This window comes from Cygnus atratus, chromosome 15, assembly GCF_013377495.2.
Source record: "Cygnus atratus isolate AKBS03 ecotype Queensland, Australia chromosome 15, CAtr_DNAZoo_HiC_assembly, whole genome shotgun sequence".
NCBI lineage: Eukaryota > Metazoa > Chordata > Aves > Anseriformes > Anatidae > Cygnus > Cygnus atratus.
The window spans coordinates 17,556,019-17,577,881 of record NC_066376.1 but is presented as its reverse complement, the minus strand read 5'-3'; the positions used below and the strand labels follow the sequence as shown (position 1 = coordinate 17,577,881).

Here is a 21,863-nt window from a genome sequence, read left to right as displayed (position 1 = left end):
CATACCTACCTCAATAAATACACTAAGGCATGTCATCCCTTTATCTGTGTGCTTGTGTGGTTTAGACATGTGGAAAAGGGTGAAAGCAAAGTCTAATCCTTGCATACTTAGTAGCAAAACTGTCCTTTTTTTTTCTTTGGGGGGGGGGGGGTAGGCTTTGGTTTCTGTTTGGAACAACTCATTGAATGGTTGAGGCCTGGTAGCAAAAAAAAGGACAGAGGGTAGAGCCATGCTGATGTTTCGTGTGGTCACATACTTTAACTCTGAAAGTAAATGATGTTTTTCTACTCAGTGGTTGTTTCTAAGATTTTCTTCTGGAAAATTGAACTTTTACAAAAGACAGAATATGCTAGTTATTGTTTCTCTCTTTTCTTTGATCTTTTCACTAAAAATAAGACGAAAGAGAATAGACACATATCTATACAAAAAGCATAAGATTGAACACCAGTATATATTACCTGAAACAACCACTGCTCTTATCTCTCCTCCCCTTTCCCCCCCAAGTGAGCTCCAAAGGGTTCAGCTCACAATGCCACGGAGGGTTCCCTTGTCTGGAACAGGAGACCCCTGGCTCTTGCTGTTGAAATCGAATGTACACTTTCACACAGATGGTGGTGGTGGTACAGAATGGGTAAGAATCCTTTGTAAGAAATATAAAGGTGGATCTCAGCACCAAACTGTTGGATATGATCCTTCTGAGTTGCTCTAACATTACAACTCTCAGGGTAAGGATGTGTGCTTGCCCTAGGGTGTTCATAGGTTGCTTCTTATTATTTCATGTTGGGTTTGTGGCAATTGAAGAGCAGCAGGTCTGTCCTGAGCTGCACACAAATTTTCAATGCTTTTCAGTAATCTTACCTGTCATTACAGGATCCTCAGAAAATTTAAGTTCTGGAGCTTCCTGTTTTGCTGATTGTGTTGGTGAGTAACACAAGACTGTATTCAGGCCTTGTATGTGATAAGAAAAGAGGGATTTGAAAACTTCCTTCTCTTCAGCAGGGATGTTGATTTATTAGAAGAATGATATATATGACCAAGTGATATGCATTCACAGAAGTATCTGAGAAGTCCTACTGAACTTTACCATGCACAGACTGCCTCAAGTTCACATTCTGTGAACTGAGAAAACTCATAAACAGTAGAGCTAAACAAACTACTAAGCCAGTGCAGGACAAAACCCAGCCATGTATGAATGTCTTTTTTTCTAGCACCCAGTGTTAGCTCCTTTCATACTGAAATGGGCATGAAGAAAGACTTCTCCTTCAGTGACCATGCACAAAACTTCTATTCTTTAAAGGACAGACAGACAGGAAGGCAGGATATTGAGCTGACCTGGAAAGGTTTGGTTGGATGGCCTGAAGTATAGTTTATAACTTTTGCATCTGATTTACGTTGCCAGCAGGTGCTTGAATGTGCAGATTTTTATTTTATTTTATTTTATTTTATTTTCAGTGTAGCAGGAGGGAAAGCATGTGGATATTCTGCTCGCAAGATCTCACCCCGGCCTCTTAGCTTCCTACCCAGACAGTGCAGCTTAGAGACCCTTGGTTTGTTCAGCATTATTTCATCCTTGTGTGGCTTTGTCATTGAAAGTGCTTGAGTGTGTCAGTGCCACTGTGAGGCAAAGAAAAGGAAGCTCTATTTTATGGGAGTCACAGTGGTCATTTTTCCCGCGTCTTGTTGTCTTCACCTGAGGGAAGAATGTGTATTTTCTATGAATCTTTCCTCTTCTGCACTTCAGTGGTCCTAGATAAGGCCATACCATACTATCTTCTAGGGATATCATATTTGTTAAAATCTCACACATCACAGCCACCAAAACTTTTGGCGCTGAAGGTATTATGACTCCAATCCTCTCCTCCTATGAGGATAAATTATCACCTGGTCTAGAAGAGAATCTCCTTCAATTAGAGGAATACAGACACTATGCAACATGCATCAGGGTGTCTGACATTATGTTCTCTAGAGGACAGTGCTGCTAATGGACGTTGCAAGGTCATGACAATGTCTTCATATACAAACATGAACAATCCCTGTCTTCCCATGCTTTCTTTTCCTCAGCCTGGATCTTCTAGGGTAGGTTTTCAGAACCAAACTTCTTTAGTTTGCAAAGGTCCAGCTTTGCTGCTCTCTGAAAGGTGTCAAGAGAGCATCGTGCCACAACTGCATTGCATTCTCTTTCTGCTCTTGGAATTAGCTTCCTGCCTTGATGGGAATTGTGAGGCTGTGAGCATAAGAGAGAGGGAAATTCTCTCCACCTTCCATATACGAGCTATCGCTTGCATGCAGGGTGCTTTCAGAAGCCCAGTTCTTTCAGTTGTAAGCCCAAGTGGGAAAGGAACATTTTGAAAATTTAGCCCCTTACTTACCTGTTTTTAGTGGTGAAAAGATTAAAAAGTATTTTAAAAAGAAAAAGGAGGAAAAAAGCCTGCAACAGACAAAAGATTTTTGTTGTTTGTTTCCTAGGACACAGTGCATCATACTTCCCCCAAAGAGCTAGACACAGCTACAGGTATTCAGCAGTCACCAACACGTTCCTGCAGGGGAGTATTTATAAAAGCAGTGGCATCTCTTTGGAGAGCACGGTGATCATTGAAGTATTGGGGAACTGCCAGATGGTTTTGAAAGTGAGTATTGTCATAGTCTGAGTGATTGGGATGAGCTAACATGGAACTGTATCTTTCTATGGGATTACTGCTACATTTAATACATTTTTTTTTCTTATAATTAAAAGCCAGTTAGATCCTGGATCTCATAATCAGAGTTGCAGATTTGCCTGGATGCAACACAGCTTCAAATTAAATAGCTTAGAAGGCAGATTAAACAAAACATTTTCTTTCCTAAGTGGCCTGTTTTGTTTTCATAAACTTCATTGTTTTGTTACATGAAGTGCAGAACTAGATATGAAATGCAGAACTAGATATGAAGCTAATCCCTTTGAAAGGAATTTGTTTTATTTTTAATTACTTTCATATCTGTAGCTGTAATTTAAAAATAGCAAACTTTTTAAAGAGAACTTGAGAAACTTGTATGATATGCTGGATTGGTGCCTTTCCTAGCACAGTGTAAAATTCAGTTTTGTAACACTCCATTGATCTCAGTAGGAGATCTCTGTCTCAGTGACAGAGCAACAGACCATTTTCAGATTACAGACCTCTTCCTTGGGTGAGCCCTGTGGTAGGCAAGCTGAAGAATTACAGTTCCTAACAGGGGGAGCATGGAAAATAAACTTTCATCTGCCTTGGTTTTCTTTGGGTTAACAAAGGAGCTAATTCATGGGTTCTGTGGGGGAGTTGACATATGTGTGCAATATACAAAAATACAGATGAAGCCAACAAAGAATAGGATAGTTATCTCTGTCCTAACATGGCCATGTGGATAAAATTAACTGGTCGGTGGTCCCCTGGTTTTGCATAAAAAAATGAGAATTTGGTTACTGTCTTCAGGTTGAATCATTGAGTTCTGCCTTGTTATATCAGTGTCTGGACTCTGCTACTTCTAGCTTTTTGTCTTAGTTGAGGCCTCGTAAGACATGCAAAAGAATCTGTAGTTAAACGCTTGTCTTTATAAAAATAAATTAGAAAATATTAGGGAAAAAAATCACTAGTGGTTGTAATCTATGCTGTATTTAAAAGGGGGACAGAGGAACACCATTCTTGTTACATCATTTGAGAACAGTTCTTCCTTACTACTACCAGCCAAATTGGAAATCACTTAGGCATGCGTTTTCTTCTCTGAATTCAGTAAAATTGAACTATGAAATGGCTAATGAATACTGAGCACTTTACTGGGTTTGGTTGCAAGAATCAACCAATGTAAGTAGTCATTTTGCTTCTCCACAGGAGTAGAAAGGACTTATATTTATCCAGGCTCCTACTTTACCTTAGAGTAGGTGATTGCTTCTGGCTTGAAAATAAAAGGGTATAATTGTGCCGTACAGAATGCATTTAATAATCAGTGAAACTTCTTTGTAGAAGAAATTTCTGGAAACTGTCTCAGATATGTACCCTGAAGATGTGGCTATTGCAGTTGGCTTGTTTGCAGCACTGAGGCTTTTTTTCATAGTCGTCTTCTTCTAGTTACATGTCCTTATGTAACAAAGTCCACGTGTTCCTAATGACATTGATATTAATTGCTCTATAATCTTTACTCCTAGGTGCAAGATGTACAGATCAAGAAAAGTCTTGCATCCAGAGAAGAGTCTCTGAAGGAAATGGACAGTCTAAGGTGGAAAAACTTCTAATTTGGCTTAGTTGTTTTTTGATTGTTTATTTGTTTGTTTTTGTTTTGATGCTGTATGGTTTAGCAGCAGATAAATCTGAAGACCATCAGGAAAATGGGGGTCATATGGTCCAAAAAGATTTTTTGAACTTATTTTTCATCCTTTGTATGTAAAAATATTTGAGGAGTAGACAGTTTAAGTGATTCTGGGTACAAACTATCAAGCCTCTTGCTGCCTAGCAGCATGTATGGATCACTCATTAGTTTTCTGAGTTGCAGTTATTACTTGCAGAGACTCTTGAGTTTTGAACTCCATTTTAGAAGTTCTGAGTTTGGAGGGGACTGTATTTCTTGTGATGTAAAATTTTTTTTTTCCTCCAGTGAAAATTCCATTTTCATTTAAATTTTCATTTAAATTCCATTTATTCTTCTAATGTCATCTTCTTCCACTTATGGTTATACTAGCTTACTTTTAATATACTGTCAGTGTGTAGCTCTCTGACAGGCAAAGGTATAGACACTTGTGAAGAATCCTATATAAAAAGAAGCCTCTTCTAACTGTGGAGGTCTGGTATTTTTCCAGAGAGCTGATGCTTCTTGTATTATCCAAAAAAAAAAAAAAAAAAAAAAGGCATTTCTGTTGTCTGGTCTAAGCTGAGCCTCATAATCTTGTCTTTGTCCCGCTGCTTGGATTCTCAGCCTTTAAACAACACTGACAAGTGAGATAATTGATTCAATTCAGAGTGTCAAAAAGAGCAAGTTTGGAGTAAATGTATTGCTTTTTATGTTCATCAAGAAGAGCTCTGTGTTCCAAAATAAGAGTAGTGGTATTGGAATTCCAATCATTTATACAGGCACACATTCTTCTATACAGATATTTGTAGGACTTTCTTAGAGATAAGAGCAGTTGTCTTATTCTTTGCAGAGAAGTGAAAAAAGAGGTAGCAAAGAAAGCATTCAGTGAAGTCTGGCTATTGAAAATAATTATTCAGACCAGTGAACCTTATTAGCATTTCCCTCAGCCTATTGTGAATAACAGTGGTATAGCTTGTCCTCTGAACATGCATATAATTTCCACAGATAGTAACAAAAGCAACCTCATTTGCCTAGGAGTACAGAAACCCGTATCCCATGTACAGTCTCTTCTTCTGGAAAGACTTTCAATGCACGAACACCTGGATAATATCTTCCTCTTGCACTGTCTTTATGAGTTGGCTTGAAATGAATGGTTAGTTCCAATGTTAATGTGCAGAAGAACTGCGTATCTCCCTGTTTGGGAGCTGACCTTTAGAATACTGCAGAATTCTTCCTTTAGATGGCTTATTTTTCCCTGTTGAGAGGGAAAATAGATTATTAGAGTAAAATCAATGTTCAAACACAGTCACTTCTAAAAGTGGAAAATTCTGTACTCTCAGCCTGGGATAGCAAAGTTACTGAGTCAAACAACAAGGACTGGGCGATAACACTGGGATAGAGCCCAAGTATGTACACCTAGCAGAGCAGGAAGATAAAAACAAGGGGTTGACTGGAAAGCACTTAATCATGGTTTTGTGCGTATCACAGCAGAAGACAAATGTTTAGGAGTACATACAGCTGCATCACAAATGAGACATGCTCACCAATGCTGCAGGCACCCTGAATCATAAAATAAAATTGCTGTTTTACATTAAACAATACTTGTTGCCATTAAGTATAATTGCTTGTAAATAATTTCACAGGAAATTGCTTTACTAAATGTTACAGTTATGTTGAAGATGTTATGATTATCTTGATAGTTCTTTTTATTATTATTATTTTTGATTGTTTGTTTTGAAAAGGGGCTTTTAGGGTCAAAGCTAACTCATGAAAAGTAGAGGTTTGTTGTAAAGAATGGAGATACAGAGTAAGATGGATCCATTGTGGGGGAACAACTCTGTTCAGAAAATCTGAATCTAATGTCATAAACTGACTGGCAACCACTGTTTTGAAGCAAGAAGCATTGTTTAATTGCAGGGAAGTACTAGAACAGCATCCTCTTCACTTTTCTTTCCATGATGGGAAAGTTCTGAAGCTCTGTCCTGTAAGGAGTGAACAGACTTGGGCACTGAACATAAAGCGAGGCATTCTCAGTGTCCTGCAGACGTCACAAACATCCACTGCTCGTGCTGTTGTTGAAGAGGTAAGACTGTTGGTAGAGTCATGCTCTAGACTGACTGTTAGCCTTTGTGCCTATTAAGTCTATCTTGTTGTTAAACAACTACAAATTGTTACAGCTTGATGACAGGCTAGCAGCCTATGGTGCTTGTCTGATTTCTTTTAGGAGTTAGTGTTATGAAATTATCTGTAATTTGCATTCTTGTTGGGGTTTGGAAGCCAACACGTTGTTACCTGAGCATGGTGTGCACTTGTTCTCATGCTATTGCTACATAGCATTGTTTAAATAAATGTTCCTTTATAAGGCACGGGTCATATGCAATTCAATTTCTTTGAGTAGAGTAGAAATGCTCTTCTTAGTTAATGCTTCTCTGCAAATACAGAAAATCTGGAATGAAAAAGCATATGTCTATAAATGATCTGATTAAAAATAACACACTGAAGTTAAACTAACCAACAAACCCTGGCTTTTATAAAACTTGTCCAAGATCTTTAAAATGATTGGGCTTTCTGTGGCTTTTGTATCAAAGCAAGTGTCCTGCAAGGTATAATTTATGTCTCTCCTATCTCATTACAACAAAGCAATGACTTTAAATCATTGTAATAGGCCGTAATACTTCCTAGTATTGTAGCATGCATGTGTGATTTCACACTTTACATTTGTTACCAGATGGATGTGCTGGGAATATGCCCAACCAGGTATCAGCGAAAGGGTCCTGTTCTTGTCAAAACAAGGGACTTAAACCTCTGCTCTCATCGATATTCTAGTTTTACTTCTGTGCAGTCTGTTGCTCTTCCTTGTATGTCGGTAAGTGTTGGGAAATGACATTGGTTCTTTCACAGGTCCTTTTAATTTCTTTGAAGAGTCTAAGGACCAGGTTTTCAATTCGTGTCAGGTACTTCTACTGGCAGGAACATTTTTAATAATGTAAATGAAAACATTTTGAGTAGTTGTTTATGCTCAATTACATTTGTGCGTGTCTGCCCAAATTTGAATCTTTAGCAAAGAAACGATTACTGTTGTTGTCCTTTTAATGCCTATTAACATAATCTGGTTTTAATGCAGATTTGCATTGTAGTTGTTGAGTATTATAGAATAAATGCAAGAGGTTACTATGGTGCCTGTATTAACCTCTGTCATTAAAATGTTATAGTGGAAACTGACAGAAGACCATGAAAGAGGGGAATAGAAAGAAGGAAAAGAAAGCTTTTCTAGAAGCAAAACTTACAATTTTTCACTGTTCATGGCAAATACTGTTAATGTTTGTATTTTGTATCACTTTAGTTAGGTGAAAAATAATTGTTCCATGTATTGTACTAGCTAGTCATCATTTACCAGCCTTTTCTTTTTCTCAACTTACTTGACCAGAAGGATCTGCTTAACAGCAGTGCTTTGCAAACTGAAATGAATTGAGACCATTTGACACTGAAAGTTAGTAGCAGTTGCATTTCAGTGAAGGAAAGTGTAGACTGAAAAAAGAACACATTAACCTACACAGGCTGGGGGCAATCAGAGGTCTAGACAGAAGACTTAACTACATCACAGAACTGGAAACCTCCATGAAGTCACGAGTGAAAGGACTGGGCAGCCTGACATAGGTCATCAAGACTTTCCCTGAAGTATCTTTTCTTCTCAGTCCGAGCAGCAGATCCTGTCTTCTAAACTGGAATGTGTTCAGAGAGTTAAGGATGGAGTCCTGGCAGAAGCCAAATGTACTGAATCCCATCTCGTTGCACCATTCTCTCAGAAAGGTGGCAGGGCAAAGACAGAGACTCAGTCTTCGTTGAAACTCTTTCAAGTGGAAGCAGAGACACTGTACAAAAAAGGTAATAGGATGTTTCTGCTTTATCAAAAATAAAATTATTTCTTGCAAAATCAAATGATTTCCTAGAAGAATCTTGGGACTGCATCTTGCCTGTGAGAACTCCAGATATTTCTGTTCAAATATTAAACTATGTGGAAGGTGATGTTTGTACAGTCTGGGCTACTGACAGCTGCCTATTTTTTTGAAAGCTGGAGAGACTGATGTAACTGTACTTTGAGTGGTTATCTAAAAGTGATAGATTGAGCTCTAAATTTGAGGAACTTTTTTTTTTTTTTTCTGCTTTAAATATATATAAATATATATATATATATATATATGAATTTCCAGAATACTTTTTATTTGTATTTGTACTGATGTAAGATGACATGATCTTCCTCCTGAGGAAGAACCTTAGAGTCCAGCTATGTATTATTCTTGGCACCCAGATCTCCTATTGAATTTTGGAAGGCTGGGGTATGGGACAGATTAAATGATTATATAAAACTAAAAAGGGCAATGATTGTAAAGTGGCAGGGTCATTGTAAAAGGCATATTTATAGCAAATGGGATTTTTTTTTTCAGATGTATCTGCTTTGTTTTGTTTCTCTGAATTTCTTTCACACCACATTTGTGTTTAGGCCTTCATTCTATGACATTCAACCAGAGTACAGGCATACATATTCATCCCTTGGCTTTACTGAAACTATAGAGATTCTTACATGTAGAAATAAATGCTGAGAGTAACATTTCCTTAAAATTTGGTGTTAACCAAAGCAAATGGCCAGCAACCAGGTGTCTGATTTTTCCTTATGTCTTTCCAGTGGACTCCAAGGATCTGTATATGACCAGCATGCTCTATGAAAGGGAACAAACCAAGAAGGAGGTCACTGGGAAGGAAGTGACCGACCTATTGTGGAAGCTTTGCCTAGCACATAGTACGAGTTTTGAGGTAAGCTTTTACATGTAACCTCAGTTTCTAGTGGTCTTTTTGTGGTCTGAGAGTTCTACACAGACAGATGGTGACTTCCACTGGACAAGTTTAGAATCACTCTGGCACCATTCCTGTGTCCCTTCATTATCCTTCCGTAATCCATAGCATCAAACCTGTTCCTATGGGAATTGTACAATTTATGATGCAGCAAGAGAGTGTAACAGAAAGAGGGCGATGGGATAGTAAATGTAGTAGCCTGAAGGTTATGGAGGTCACTTATTTTTTAACTGGGTGAATCCAAGTGTTTGAAAGCACTTAAAAAAAAACTAAAACAAAAACCCAACAATGTTCTTTTGCTTACTAAACTGACTGGCTTCTTTCTACTTACCTTTTTCTATTACCTGCATGCTGTACTCACTGCTTTTGTTCTCCTTTCCCTATTATGATTTAACTGCATGTTTTAGTTGTATCTTTAAAACTTTGTATCTTTACAACTTTACAACTATCTTGGTATCTTTAGGTATCAAACATACGCAAACTCTACTGTACCTCAGACAACTTTATATATAGGAGTTTAAAAAAATCTATTTGTGGTGCAGATTGGCAAAAAATTTTAAAAGCTGAAACATTGTGTAAAATGGAATTTGTGCATAATGGGTTGAAAAGTTTCTACGCTCTGTTATTATGAACAGATTTTCAATCTTTATTCCAAGTTAGTCGGAATAGAGGTAGCGAAGCAGAAAGATATGTCCCATTTCTGGAGTATGCAGGTAAAGCCCAAAGATGAATATTTACATTAGCATTTTGCATTGCCGTAAATTTCTAGTTATGTGGTTTGTTTAATATTTAAAATACCTACCTAACATATGAAACTAATGTGAATTTCCAAAAATATGTTTTTAAACATGATACATCTCTCCTGTGTCTTGTGATTTTTCACTGTTCTTGGGTATGGATTTATTGTTAGACATGTCAGAAGAATACTGGCTCTAGGTCCTTCCTCTGGTAGTTATATGTAGCATGGGCCTGATTCTAAGAATCAGCAGAAGTTTGTTCTAAGTAGCTCTGTGTGTTCTCCTAAGAGAACACATAGAGCTACTATGTTCTGGCTACATTATGCTAAATAAAGAACAGTTTTTGTAGCAAAATACTAAATTCAGTAGAAATTGTAGTTTTGATTTTAAAGGGCAGCAGTTTTGAAAATGCTGAAGCCTTGCATTGTTTTGGGAATGTATTAGTGTTGGATTACAAAAAGATAAAATGCTTTGAAGTGTCACTTTCATATATAAACAATAAATCAGACTGAAAAGATGACTTAAAAGGTCATAAGACCACTGAATATTGGGCAAAAGCAATTTTGAACTGTATAAAAAAAGTCTGGTTTGGGTTGACGCTGCAGTTTGTACAATTCAGCATCAAAAACTTTTTTCCTACAACTTTACTGGGAGATACTGCCCTTGGTAGTGCTATTGTTTCCACGTTTATTTGAGTTCCAAAGTTCTTCTCACATTGCCTCATTCCTTCAAAACAGTTTGCACATGAAACCCTTGCTGATGAGTCTTAAATGGTTTGTTCATGTGTTGCTGATGAATTCTAGTAATAACTATCATATTTTTTGGGGGTGCTGCTTGGGGCCAGAGGGAATCTCTTCTCACCTAAACCATTTTCACTGGTGATTGCTGCTAAGGTAGGGTGGAATCATGTAGTCACATGGAACATACAGTACCTTCATTTTTTTCTGTGATGGCCATCATTCTAGATGAGGGTCTGCCTGTCTTCTTAGATTGTTCAGGTCTTGACCTTTTTGTTGATACTGGAAGCAACTGCATCAGTTAGTATTTGTCACTGTCTTTGAAATGAAGATCCCTATCTTCTGTGAAACTCTGAGGTTATCAAGAACACCTGTTATATACAATAGAGAATGATCAGCAGATGATGGTGCTTAATCATTGCTGATGGGAGAGAACTGATGGCAAAACCTAAGAGAGAGAGAGAGAGAGAGCACTCCAATATCCCATTATCCTTCAGATTGAATGGTTCTTGCTGGTAATGGAGTTTACATATTGAGCAATCTGGAAGAAAAAAATAAATAAAAGAGAAGAACACAGTTCTTGTTTAAATCATTCATGGTCAGCATGTTACTAGAAAACTGTTATGGCCTAATGGGGAAAACACTGAATTGAGCCTTGGTGCCTTCAAAAAGCTTCAGTCCTAGCCTAGGAGAAGGCACTCCACCTTCATTTGTGTAACGTAAGTCCCGTGTCAAATAACAAACACTGTCCCCATTTTCCTTGGGAAGAAGGGACACAGATACTCCAGTATGGGTACAGATGGCGTACAGGCTTTACGGGGACTGGAGAAGAAAACCATGGTGGATTAAAGCTCTGCAGGGTAGTGGTGCCTGTTTAGATATGAATATACTGCATATATTCACCTTTCTCTTAGTTTTAGCTGTGATTAATGAGCACAAGTAGGTGTTTGTGTAATGCGGCATGAGACTTATGGCAAAGACATAATATGGAGAAAGAATCACAGTCACAACCCCCGAAATGGGCAACTTTAGTTATCTATGATAAACGACAGCCCTAGGAGTTACTCCCAACCTACTAAATGGTGATCATAGCCTGACCTTGTATCACAGCCTGACAAAGACCTATAGCACTGGGCTGGGGAGCAAGCAGCAGGTGGCCTTTCTGAGTGCTGTTCTATGGGACACATTTCTGTTACTGAGCTGTAAGCAGATCTGCCATCTTTTTAGCATGTGTGAGGGAGACTGGTGCTAAAGAGAGATAGCAGAGCTGTAAAAATAAAGGTTCTTGATATGTAGAATAAAATCAGCCTCTTTACTTATGATAGTGCTGAATTCCATGTGACTGTCATTGTAAACACAATATATAATGGCATTTAGGAACAGACTAGAGTGCTAAATAGTGTTTGGAAAATGCTGAAAAAAGAAATCATTGCAGTGAACCTGAGAAACTTTCTCTAAATCCTGCCTTCTTTTGAACACCCATAATTCAATGTCTTTGAAGGAATGGTAGATGATTTTTCCCAGTAACAGAGGGATGTCACTTCTGTCTCAAAAGGGGCTCCGCTGGCTTCTTGTGTGGGAAATTTGTTTTGTAAATTACTAGGATTAGCACACGTGGTTGCTGTCTGTGTCACTGCCTAAAAGAGAGGTGAATTATTCATCATAAGGCTGTCCCAGCACAGGGTTCGATTGGTCATCGGCTGTTTTCACTGTTCCAGGGTGTTCCTTCTTTGTGACAAGGCATTTCAAAAGGGATCTGTATTATCCCTCATTCCAACCAATAAAACGTCCTTTGGGCCAGGAAAGAAGTTATGGGAATGGCGACAGTGTTGCTTGGGAGACAGCTCTGCTGTTATGCATGTATGGCTTGTTTGTCCCCTTATTGTCTGACTGTGAATGAGGCAAGATTATGCATCCCTTTCAGGACCCCAAACAAAGAATAAATAGACAGGAGAATCTCAAACTCCAGTGAAAACAGTGAACAGTGCAGAAAATGGAGGTGGAGACTGTGTCATTTCCAAGGAAGCAAAGCTGTTTTTTAATTTTTTTTTTAAGCTATTATGAGACAAGATTGAATTTCAATGTGGATGTAGATTAGCTAATGGATCATTAAGTGGACAAGCTGCATACTGACAAAGAATGGTCAAAAGGATATGGGGAGAAGTGACTCTCACTTGAGAGATTTGAAGGAAGGCTGTCACACAGCTTCTGCTGGGGGCTGCATTTACATATGGCTGTCTGAATTTTGATGCTGAACTGGTAGCTCTGGTGAATGTAGCTGTGTGTGCGCATTCAGCAGCATGGGCGACGGTATGTCAGGCTCACTCACCCAACTCCTGTATCCCAGTCTGAGCCAAAAATGTTGACATATAGGGCATAGTCTCACTATTTGTTTTCTGTATGAGACATTCTATACACATACACTATGGACCCATACAGTAACTAGTTCTTCCCATAAATATCCCACAAAAAGTTTTGTACAAACCCCAAATATTCTTCCCCTGCTTTCCATAATTAGCCCTGGTGGACTAATTAGTTCTGCCAGTAGACTTCAAAGAGAAGATTGTGCAACCTCCATGTGATATCAGACCTGTCTTTCAATTAAAGGAATAACTGGTTCTTTAGCATATGTGTAGCTGAAAAAAGAAATCAGCTGAAAAACAGAAGTACAGAAAAAAGACTATGTAATTCCAAAGAGGTATATTAAATTTGTTGGAGAGAAGGGCTCAAACTTTTACTGAGAACACATATTGGTAGGTGAAAAAAAATACGTTCATTGAACACATCAGAGTAACTTCCCTTGTGATTACATGGGGTTTATACTTGGAAGCAAATAAGGTGTCAAGCTTCCAAACGGTAAGTGCTCCTGTACATCATAAACAGAAGTATTTTATTGGGAAACATCTTACTACTATACCTTCTGATTTAAACTATAACATATCTATGTTTTCAGAGGAAAAAAAAAAAAAGATGGACATACAGATAAGTCTGCAGATAAAAGGAAAAACAAACTCCTGAGTACAATAAAAGCCGGGCTTCTTTATATTTCATTTAGGCTTGGGAGTGGTAGCCAAATTTGCATGTAGTTTCTGGTTCTGAAAATGCAAATAGAGGAATTTACAATGAGATTATTGTTTCTCTGACATCCCAGTTTCAGTGCAACTTATTTTAAAAGTACAAACAGCCTACTTCAGCAGGCAGTTCATTCCAAAGCTTTATTTTGTTAGGAAATAAAAATAGTTGTTTCCCTGCTAAATTTTGTCCTGGGGTATTAGATTAGAGTTGGTCTAGTCAGCAGGTGTGAAACTGAATGAAGTTTGTCTACAGTCTAAAATTATGTTGCCTCAAAATAGATCAGTCTGGAAATGATACAGGGACTGTGCTGAGGGCCACCTGAGCCAGGCCCAGTGCGGCCTACACCCGGCAGCAGCTGCACACGCAGCTCCTCACGATGGCCTCCACGAGGCCACGCACCTCCCCAGCTCCCCCCTTCAGACTGCCCACGGTGTGCTTACGTGTATAAAAATGGACATAAGGCCTGAATTTTACACATACTTTTGAAGAACTTCATTAAATAAAGTTTTCTGAATTTTACAGACTGTGAAATGTAATCTATTTCCCCAGCTCCATGGTGCTCAGGGCTCAGTGATTTGTTTTTAAAGTGGACCTTAGAGCTAATGCTGTAATACATGTTTATCTAGCTGGATTTTAGCTAGGAATTATAAATATCATCCAAATTAAATCCCAGGAAGTGTTTCATGTACAAGAATAAATGTCATTTTGATGAAATCAATACATTACTGCTGAAAAGAAAAGAAGTCCCAAAAGAACAGAAGCATAAACAATATTTATATTGGATCTGAAAAATGATTTCCTTAGCCTATCAAACAACACAGTAAGAAATTACTCTGTCTTCTTACTGAAAGATAAATTCTTTTTACTGAAAATGTCTTGGCAGTCTTAAAAGAAAATTAAATGTTGGCACTGGGTTATTCCAATTTTTTATTACTTTTGGAAGCAGCTCCTGAGAGGAAGGTCAAGAAGCCCAAGTAGGTCTCCCCCCAGACCTTTGGAACTGTGGCTTAGCGGAATTGACTCTGTTTGTATGATATTTACACAAATAAAATTTTTTTTTCATTGGAACCTGAGCAGTAGAGCTGCATTTAAACCTTTCACATCTGAAGTGAATAAACAGTTGAAGTGAATCTTCACGATGTGGAGCATGACTAAAGCTTGCACACTGTGAAGTTAAAGTGAACATATAAGCTACTGTATTTAACATTCTCCTAATTTTTCAAGTAATGAGACTTATCTCCCATCTTGAACTTTAGAACAGGTCTCAGAGGAACATGTCTACATGCTATTTAGCCTTTAAATGCTTTTCTTGCCATTCCAAAAGCTTCTACTGAGACCAAGATAACAATGTGATAAATAATGTATATGCAAAAGAAAATAAATTGGGAAAATGAAAGAGGCTCCTCCTTTTCAGCAGAGGACAAGCTGGACAGGTATTACAGAGCCTGGTTTGAGTCAGGATGACATTGGCAGGTTTGTACTGCAAAAAAATAGGTTCATGTCCTTAGTAACATGTTCGGGTCAATTCAATTATTAATTTTATTTCCAGCATCGCATTTCAGAAAATAAAAATTATTGTTGATGTTGTAATACACATCCAAAAGTACCTTGAGATGGTAGTTTCTAAAAAATACTTGTTTCAGCTCGTAGGAAACTGATACTGACATATAAGTTATGTGGTTTTGTGTCTGGTATTTTGGATGTGAATCCAGTACAGGTAGCCACTTCACTTGACATAAAAGTGTGGGTTAGATCTAAATTGCCCTTAATTTCTTTCAGCCAAGCACGTGAAAATAAATTATTAAAATTATTCAGCTCAGATTGAAACTTTTTAAAGTAGTAACCATAAAACATGTTCTTCAGTCTTATCTGCTTCACAAGAGCAAGGGGTAGCATGTGACTAGAGGGCTAGGATTTATGTACGCTGACAAGTGCATGAGAATAACATCCTGCAGGTAAAATAGCAGCTGTATGTAGTAGCAATTCAGCAGAGAGGAGAGCAGGTATGTCTGGGGAAAAGCCATTAAGATGGGATATTGTCACACAAATATTAGCCAGAGCCACTTAAGCAAAACTTTTAAGTGTTGGTCCCCCTTCAGTTAAATGATCTTTCTCATAAAGTTCAGATTAAAATTAAGGTAGCTTGACTGTTGTTTCATTTTGTCATAGTTACGTCAACAGTTCTGGTCATGCACCAGGATCTCAAAAAGTCAGAGAAGATTACAGTCTTCTCTTCCAGATTGTTATTCATTTGTTTGGAAGTGGTGTGCTTAGTGGTCACTGATCACTGTTGCTTGAGGGACTGAGTGGTATCCTAAGTGAAAGCCCTTCTCCTTAGATGTTTGCAGCCCCCAGAGAAAAGTTGGGAGGGAAGGAAGACAGGGGCAAGCAGAAAAGAGGGGTCTTTGCTCTCAGGTTATGTCGCAAATTAGCAGCAATACTGCCACAATCCAAAGTCTCTTCTTGTTGTGTTCCGTTATCTAAAGCTGGTTTCTGCACAGCAGTAATACTACCTTTATCCTTGTGCTGTTTTGCAGGCTGCGGACCTTTTCATGACTCTCGTGTTTGAGCTTCGACATCTTTCTCTTGAAGCCTTAAAAACACTATGGCAAAGATCTTCGTTTAAGTGCAGAGACAACTGGTAAGATCCCTTTAGTAACTTCATTAAATATACATATATTTATCAGACAAATGTTTTGTAAATATTTTAAATGGATTAATGATCTAAACCTATGTCCAACTGTCGGATTTAAATTTGGAGTACTTTAAAGGAAGAATGTGTATTGCAGATCTTGTTTATGTGACAGACATGATATTCTTCCTTACCAAATTAACATTGTATACAAAATAGACTTTTCTGTCCCATGCATATTCCCAAAGACAGATTTCCTGTTTCAGGAAAAATGTGAACAGGAAACTTGAGTCATGGCTTAGCTGTAAATCAGTGCTGATGGTTGTGAAAAACTACTGCCATTTGCCACAAAAAAGCTTACCTGGTTTAGTACCTTTAGTGCCCTTAGTACTGGCTGAGGAGAGGAGGCAAAGGCTTGGCTGGGAGTTACAGACCTGGTGGAACCATGTCATTCAGTAACAGCCTGGTCTCAGGATGCTTTATACTGATATTGAACTGCCAAGTTGAAGTTCAAGGTCCCCGCTCCTCTGCAGTCAGGAGTAATTGTGATCCAGTGGTTTGAGACTTTCAGGAATACTAATCTAGTATTATTAAAATCAGTACAATTTCTTTCTTCTTCTGAAATCAATGTCCTGAAAAGTATATACAAAGAGATAAGTTTTTTACTGGTTTCAGAATGAAATGTCATCAGCTTATTTGAAATTCACCTAATGCCAGGCTTTTTTAACAATATTTTGTTTGTAACAATATTTTAATATTTACTTAACACAAAAGGGATAGATTTTTGTTTGGCTTAGGTTTGTTCTCATCTTCTGAGAAACAGTCATGTTAATATTATATATTAGAGAGCAATCTGAACTACTCTGCCTCTTTCTGTATTAACTTGAGACTTACTTACTCAGGACAAAGTCACTGGTTTTAGGAACTAAGAAGAATTCCATGTAGACTACTCTCTTATTCCGATAAAAGTGCTTTTACCCAGTTCGGTTTAACTGCTTCCTAGTTAATGTGTGTTCATCCACCAGTGTGTTAATGTGTGCTCATCCACCAGTACAGGAGGTAGGTGCAGACGTTTTACAGAAGGACTCCTAAGAGCTGAAATGTGTATTGTCTGATTGTCATGCTGGTGTAATCTTTCCACTTAGATAAGGTCTAAGACAGTGCAGGAAGGTAAAAAAAAAAAAAAAAAAAAAAAAATTAATACAGTTTTAATATTTTCATTTGGTATTGGTGAAACAAAAGAAAAAGAAAAAGAAAAAAAAACTTAATATAAAATTATTACTTTAAGATACTTTAGTCTTCAGAATTTTGGATCTCTTTGGATGTCTTTTAACTTAGTTTTCAGAGAAAGCAACCAAATATTTTGCTTAGAATCCTGGTTACAAAGAGTTATTGAAATACCAAAACATTTAATCACATCTTGGCTGAAGCTTATTTCCTTACGGTCACCAATCCAAAGGAAAATGGTGATTTCTATGGAATCTGCCAGTGGAGTGGACTTTTATTTACTTTGAAAGAAGCCGAACCTCAATGTGTTTGTTCTTTTATTCTTGAGTATTCTGGTCATCTTAGATTTGCTGTACTTTTTTCTTGTGTTACAGGCAGCCCTTAATAGATGCTCTCCCATCTTGTGCTACAGAAGCATGTGTTATCCTAATGAAAGAAATTATAGCTTCCAGAGAAGTTGAGGAAGACAAAATGGACTATTTCTTCTGGTCATTTTCATTCATTCCTAAGCCCACCGTGGGCATGATTGAATCTCTTGCTGTGAGCAGATCAGTTTTTTTTTTTCCTTTTTTTTAATACATTTATCATCAATATAGCTGTCTCATAATTTTTTTTTTTTACAGTAATAGTCTTTTTCACAGATTTACACAAATCTCCATCTGCAGGGGTTGTTTGAGCAATGTGGTGAAACTACTGGCTATTTTAATTTTATTTTCAAAAGATAATCAAGTCCTGTTTTGTCACTGGAGCTTGATATTGCATTTGTAGTCTAGAGACTTACGAAGCAAAAACAAAGCAAAACAGAAGTGTATGAACTACCCTGTGGACTCTAGAGATGGGTCTGGGTTAATTAGTTTTAAGGTTCAAGGTCAGGTCTGTGTGAGGATAGGATATTGAAATTTGGCATTTGCAGGTTTATGGGACAGATATAATTATTTTCATTTTAAAATGCGTGCATTTACTAAGTTTTAAGTGCTTTTTGCGAAGTTTTTAGGTGGGATTTAGAGAAAATGTATACTGATGATGGTTTTAGTATTAAGCAAGGAATAAACCCAGCATAGGTTGCCTCAAGGGCATTGATCCTTCCGTTCCATTTATGACTTACTTATGTGGTTGATTGCATACAGCAACAGAAGTTTGCTTATCCAAATGTGTTAGTTAAATGCTAGCCTGCTGCCTTTGCCATTGAAATAATTTTTATATTACGTGTACACATACACTCTAAAGTTCATATTTTTTTAATATATATATTATACTAGTGGAAAAATTCAGTAGTAGCCTTGAAGAATACACTGCACTAGCAACTGCCATACTGCAGTAATAAATGGTGGAACTATCCTCAAATACTTAACTTAGTGTGATTTTGCGATGTGTTACAATAATGAACAGTGCCTAAAATCACAGATCTGCTCACTCTGTGCATTTACCTTTGTTACATCATATCCTCAGGCACCACCAAAGCAAGCATGGACTTTTAATAGTTTTACATGTACATGACCCACCTTTCCCTCTGTAAAATGCCTGTTTTCTCCTTCATTCCAGTGGCTTTTATTTTTATGTGGTCATGGTACTTATTCCTCTGTCGCGCTGCTCTTCACTTTTCATCTCTTCATCTCCTCTTCTCTGTTTCCTGCTGTTAGCTCTTCGTCTTTTCCACTTGGGATTATAGCAGCTGCCCTCAATTTGCTGGCTAGACATGCTGTCATGGCAGCTTGTAGCCTTCTATTAAGACGAGAAATTGGACAGAAATTTGAAAAGCTGATAGTTAGGCTGTTACTGCATAAAGTACAGACAGGAGCAGCTTTGGTTGTGGTGAGTGAAAGAAGACTCTTTCACCAGATAGAACTTATTTGTTGTTATTATGTCCCAAAGTGTTTGAAAAGAGTTTGGCTGCTAGGTAAGATGTATATATTAACCATGTATCTTTTGTACAGCTACAGATGGCATGTTGTGAGCTAATGTAAAATATAAAATCACTAAAATTGTATGAAATTTGGCAGGTTCTGCAATAAATATAGGTTTTCCTTTGTCCTCCACCCTCCTTCTCATGTAATTTTTAGGAAGACAGGAGACTGTCCACAGATTTGTCTCCAATTTGGAATGTAAATGATATTTAAAATATTAATGTTTTCAGTCAAACTGGAACTGAGTTTTTGGCCAGCTCCAAGGATAAGAAAGCCCAGACTACATGTATGACAGGCATGAATGTCACAAATGCTCTGCAGTAGAGCATAGTAACCGGTCATTCCTGTTGAATGTAAGGGTTAGGGCATTGATTAGAGTTACAAGACTTGGACCTTGGAAAAGATACGTAACTATGAGATCCATAAATATCCAGTCTGGCTAATCTATCATTCATGGATGCCATATGCAGGTTACCAGTTTCAAAAGCATGTGCTACAACTATAAACATGTCATCAGATTTTATAGATGTTTTCAAATACTCTACTGTTGGACTAGGTAACTAACAATCACAAATAATTTAATTATCTGCTAATTATTTACAAGTGGTACAAGAGTATTACTTAAAAATAATTATTTATGGAAGTCTTCATCAAATCACAGCATATTGCGTAGTTGTGCTTCCTTGCACATTTTAATGCTAGTTTTTACATCCTCTTCTAAATTACTTGTGTGTCACATTGGGGATACTCAATTCATCATTTTGAGCATCCTGGAAAATAGTTTAGATTTGTTTTCTTACTCTTTCCTGAGCACACAGGGCATGATTTCTCGTGGAAAGAACTGAGGTCTGTGTCATACTGACATTACCTTAGCCCTTCTGTTTACATGTGAAGGTGGAAGAATTTTCCATTATTTCTCTGCAGGGTAGTCTGTTTTCTCCACCCCCCCACCCCCACCCCCCTTTTCCCTCCCTTTCCCCCCCCTTTTTTCCCTTTTATTCCTTAAAGGGCTGTTTGAAAACATGCATTGCTGAGATTGAGTTTTAGCATGTAAAACTTTGGATACATCCAGTTTCTCTTGTGTGTTATAGTAATTATAAGAAAGACTTTTCTGACGCAGCCTGTTTTTTTCGTGCTTGTTCACAGCCTTTGCTGAAGTCATCAGGAGCAAGCCAGAGCTGCTTCTTAGGAGTAACTGCTCTCTTACATAGGTTTTGTTCAGCTCACAGCTCCTGTGATGGTGTGCCTGCTGTGCAGAGTGTGATGAGGACACTTGGAGAATTTTTGGGAGGAAACTGTACCGTGCAAGATTCAGAAGGTTTGAGCCAGGTATAGATCATATAGATACCAGCATGTGGTATAATGCTTTACCACATTACCATTATGATCTAGAATATATTTGATGGAAATAGCATTCAGTGGGTTCCCAGAAAGTCATGAATACAAGTTTTTTTAATTCATATTCTTGAATAGGATGAGCAGATAAAATTCTGTAATCCAACAATTATTTCTGACCGATCAGCACAGACATTCATGTGTATTTAAAGAAGGAAAAGTCTTGGGTCTTTTCTTCTTATGAAGCAAACTTCATGACTTGAAATATGGAAGAACACCCATCACTCCCCTGCAAAGTGGCATGATGATGAGAGTTTCCTATTCTTTGGTGACTTCCTTTGGACATGGATTCATGTACAGTTGTTGTTGGCTATGATGTCACTGGCTAATAATTTCTATTGAGTCACAATGTTACTGTCTGTAAGCAAATTGTGGTTTTGGGAGAGTGTAATGGGAGAGCGTGTGATTTTTACCCATTTGTCTTCCAACAAATCTCATTAAAATTAGCCACGAGACTGGAGAATCAGAACTGGGAGTTGAAGTGCAGCCTCTTGAAACTCAGCAGCATGTTGCAGTGACATGCATAGGTATCTCTGATGAGGACAACTTTACTGAAAATGCTGAGCATTACAGGAGAGACCTGCCACCTGAGCTCTCAAATCAACAATGAATGGAATCTTTGACCCATACTGTTATGGAAGATTTTTGAACATTTTCACCATGTTGGCTTCAATGTGGTTTCCAGGGGACTGCTGGCCCATATTACATAGAACTCCCTAGGCTTTAAAACTCTGGACTTCAGTACAGAGCTTTTAGCTAAAAAATCAAATTGCCAGCAATTAATATGCTTTCTGGATTCTGAAATGGCACAGGTTTCCTGTATGTTCAGCCAAAAAAATACCGTAATATTATGGCATCTGGTGATGAGTTATTCTTTTAAATCAGTTATTGTTTCCTGAACTCCATGTTAGATCACTAAAAGGTCCAAATGTCTGTGATCAAAATGGACAAAATATCAAAGTACTTGAAAAACTTTTAGTGTACATCAAGTCCATGACTTCTGATTTCC

General features: G+C 37.8%; 1 protein-coding gene across 1 annotated transcript in view; it reads left to right on the top strand.

Annotated features, from left to right (window-relative positions):
* Positions 1–1,237: 1,237 nt before the first annotated feature.
* The window catches only part of LOC118249263 (uncharacterized), a 94,784-nt gene continuing 74,158 nt past the window's right edge, over positions 1,238–21,863 (top strand). The window contains exons 1-10 of the mRNA XM_050713909.1: positions 1,238–1,340; positions 2,467–2,627; positions 4,157–4,227; positions 6,214–6,379; positions 7,025–7,162; positions 7,992–8,181; positions 8,981–9,108; positions 16,234–16,337; positions 17,930–18,095; positions 20,606–20,788. Coding sequence (XP_050569866.1) covers positions 1,238–1,340; positions 2,467–2,627; positions 4,157–4,227; positions 6,214–6,379; positions 7,025–7,162; positions 7,992–8,181; positions 8,981–9,108; positions 16,234–16,337; positions 17,930–18,095; positions 20,606–20,788 — 1,410 coding nt within the window. The remainder of the gene's footprint in view (positions 1,341–2,466; positions 2,628–4,156; positions 4,228–6,213; positions 6,380–7,024; positions 7,163–7,991; positions 8,182–8,980; positions 9,109–16,233; positions 16,338–17,929; positions 18,096–20,605; positions 20,789–21,863) is intronic.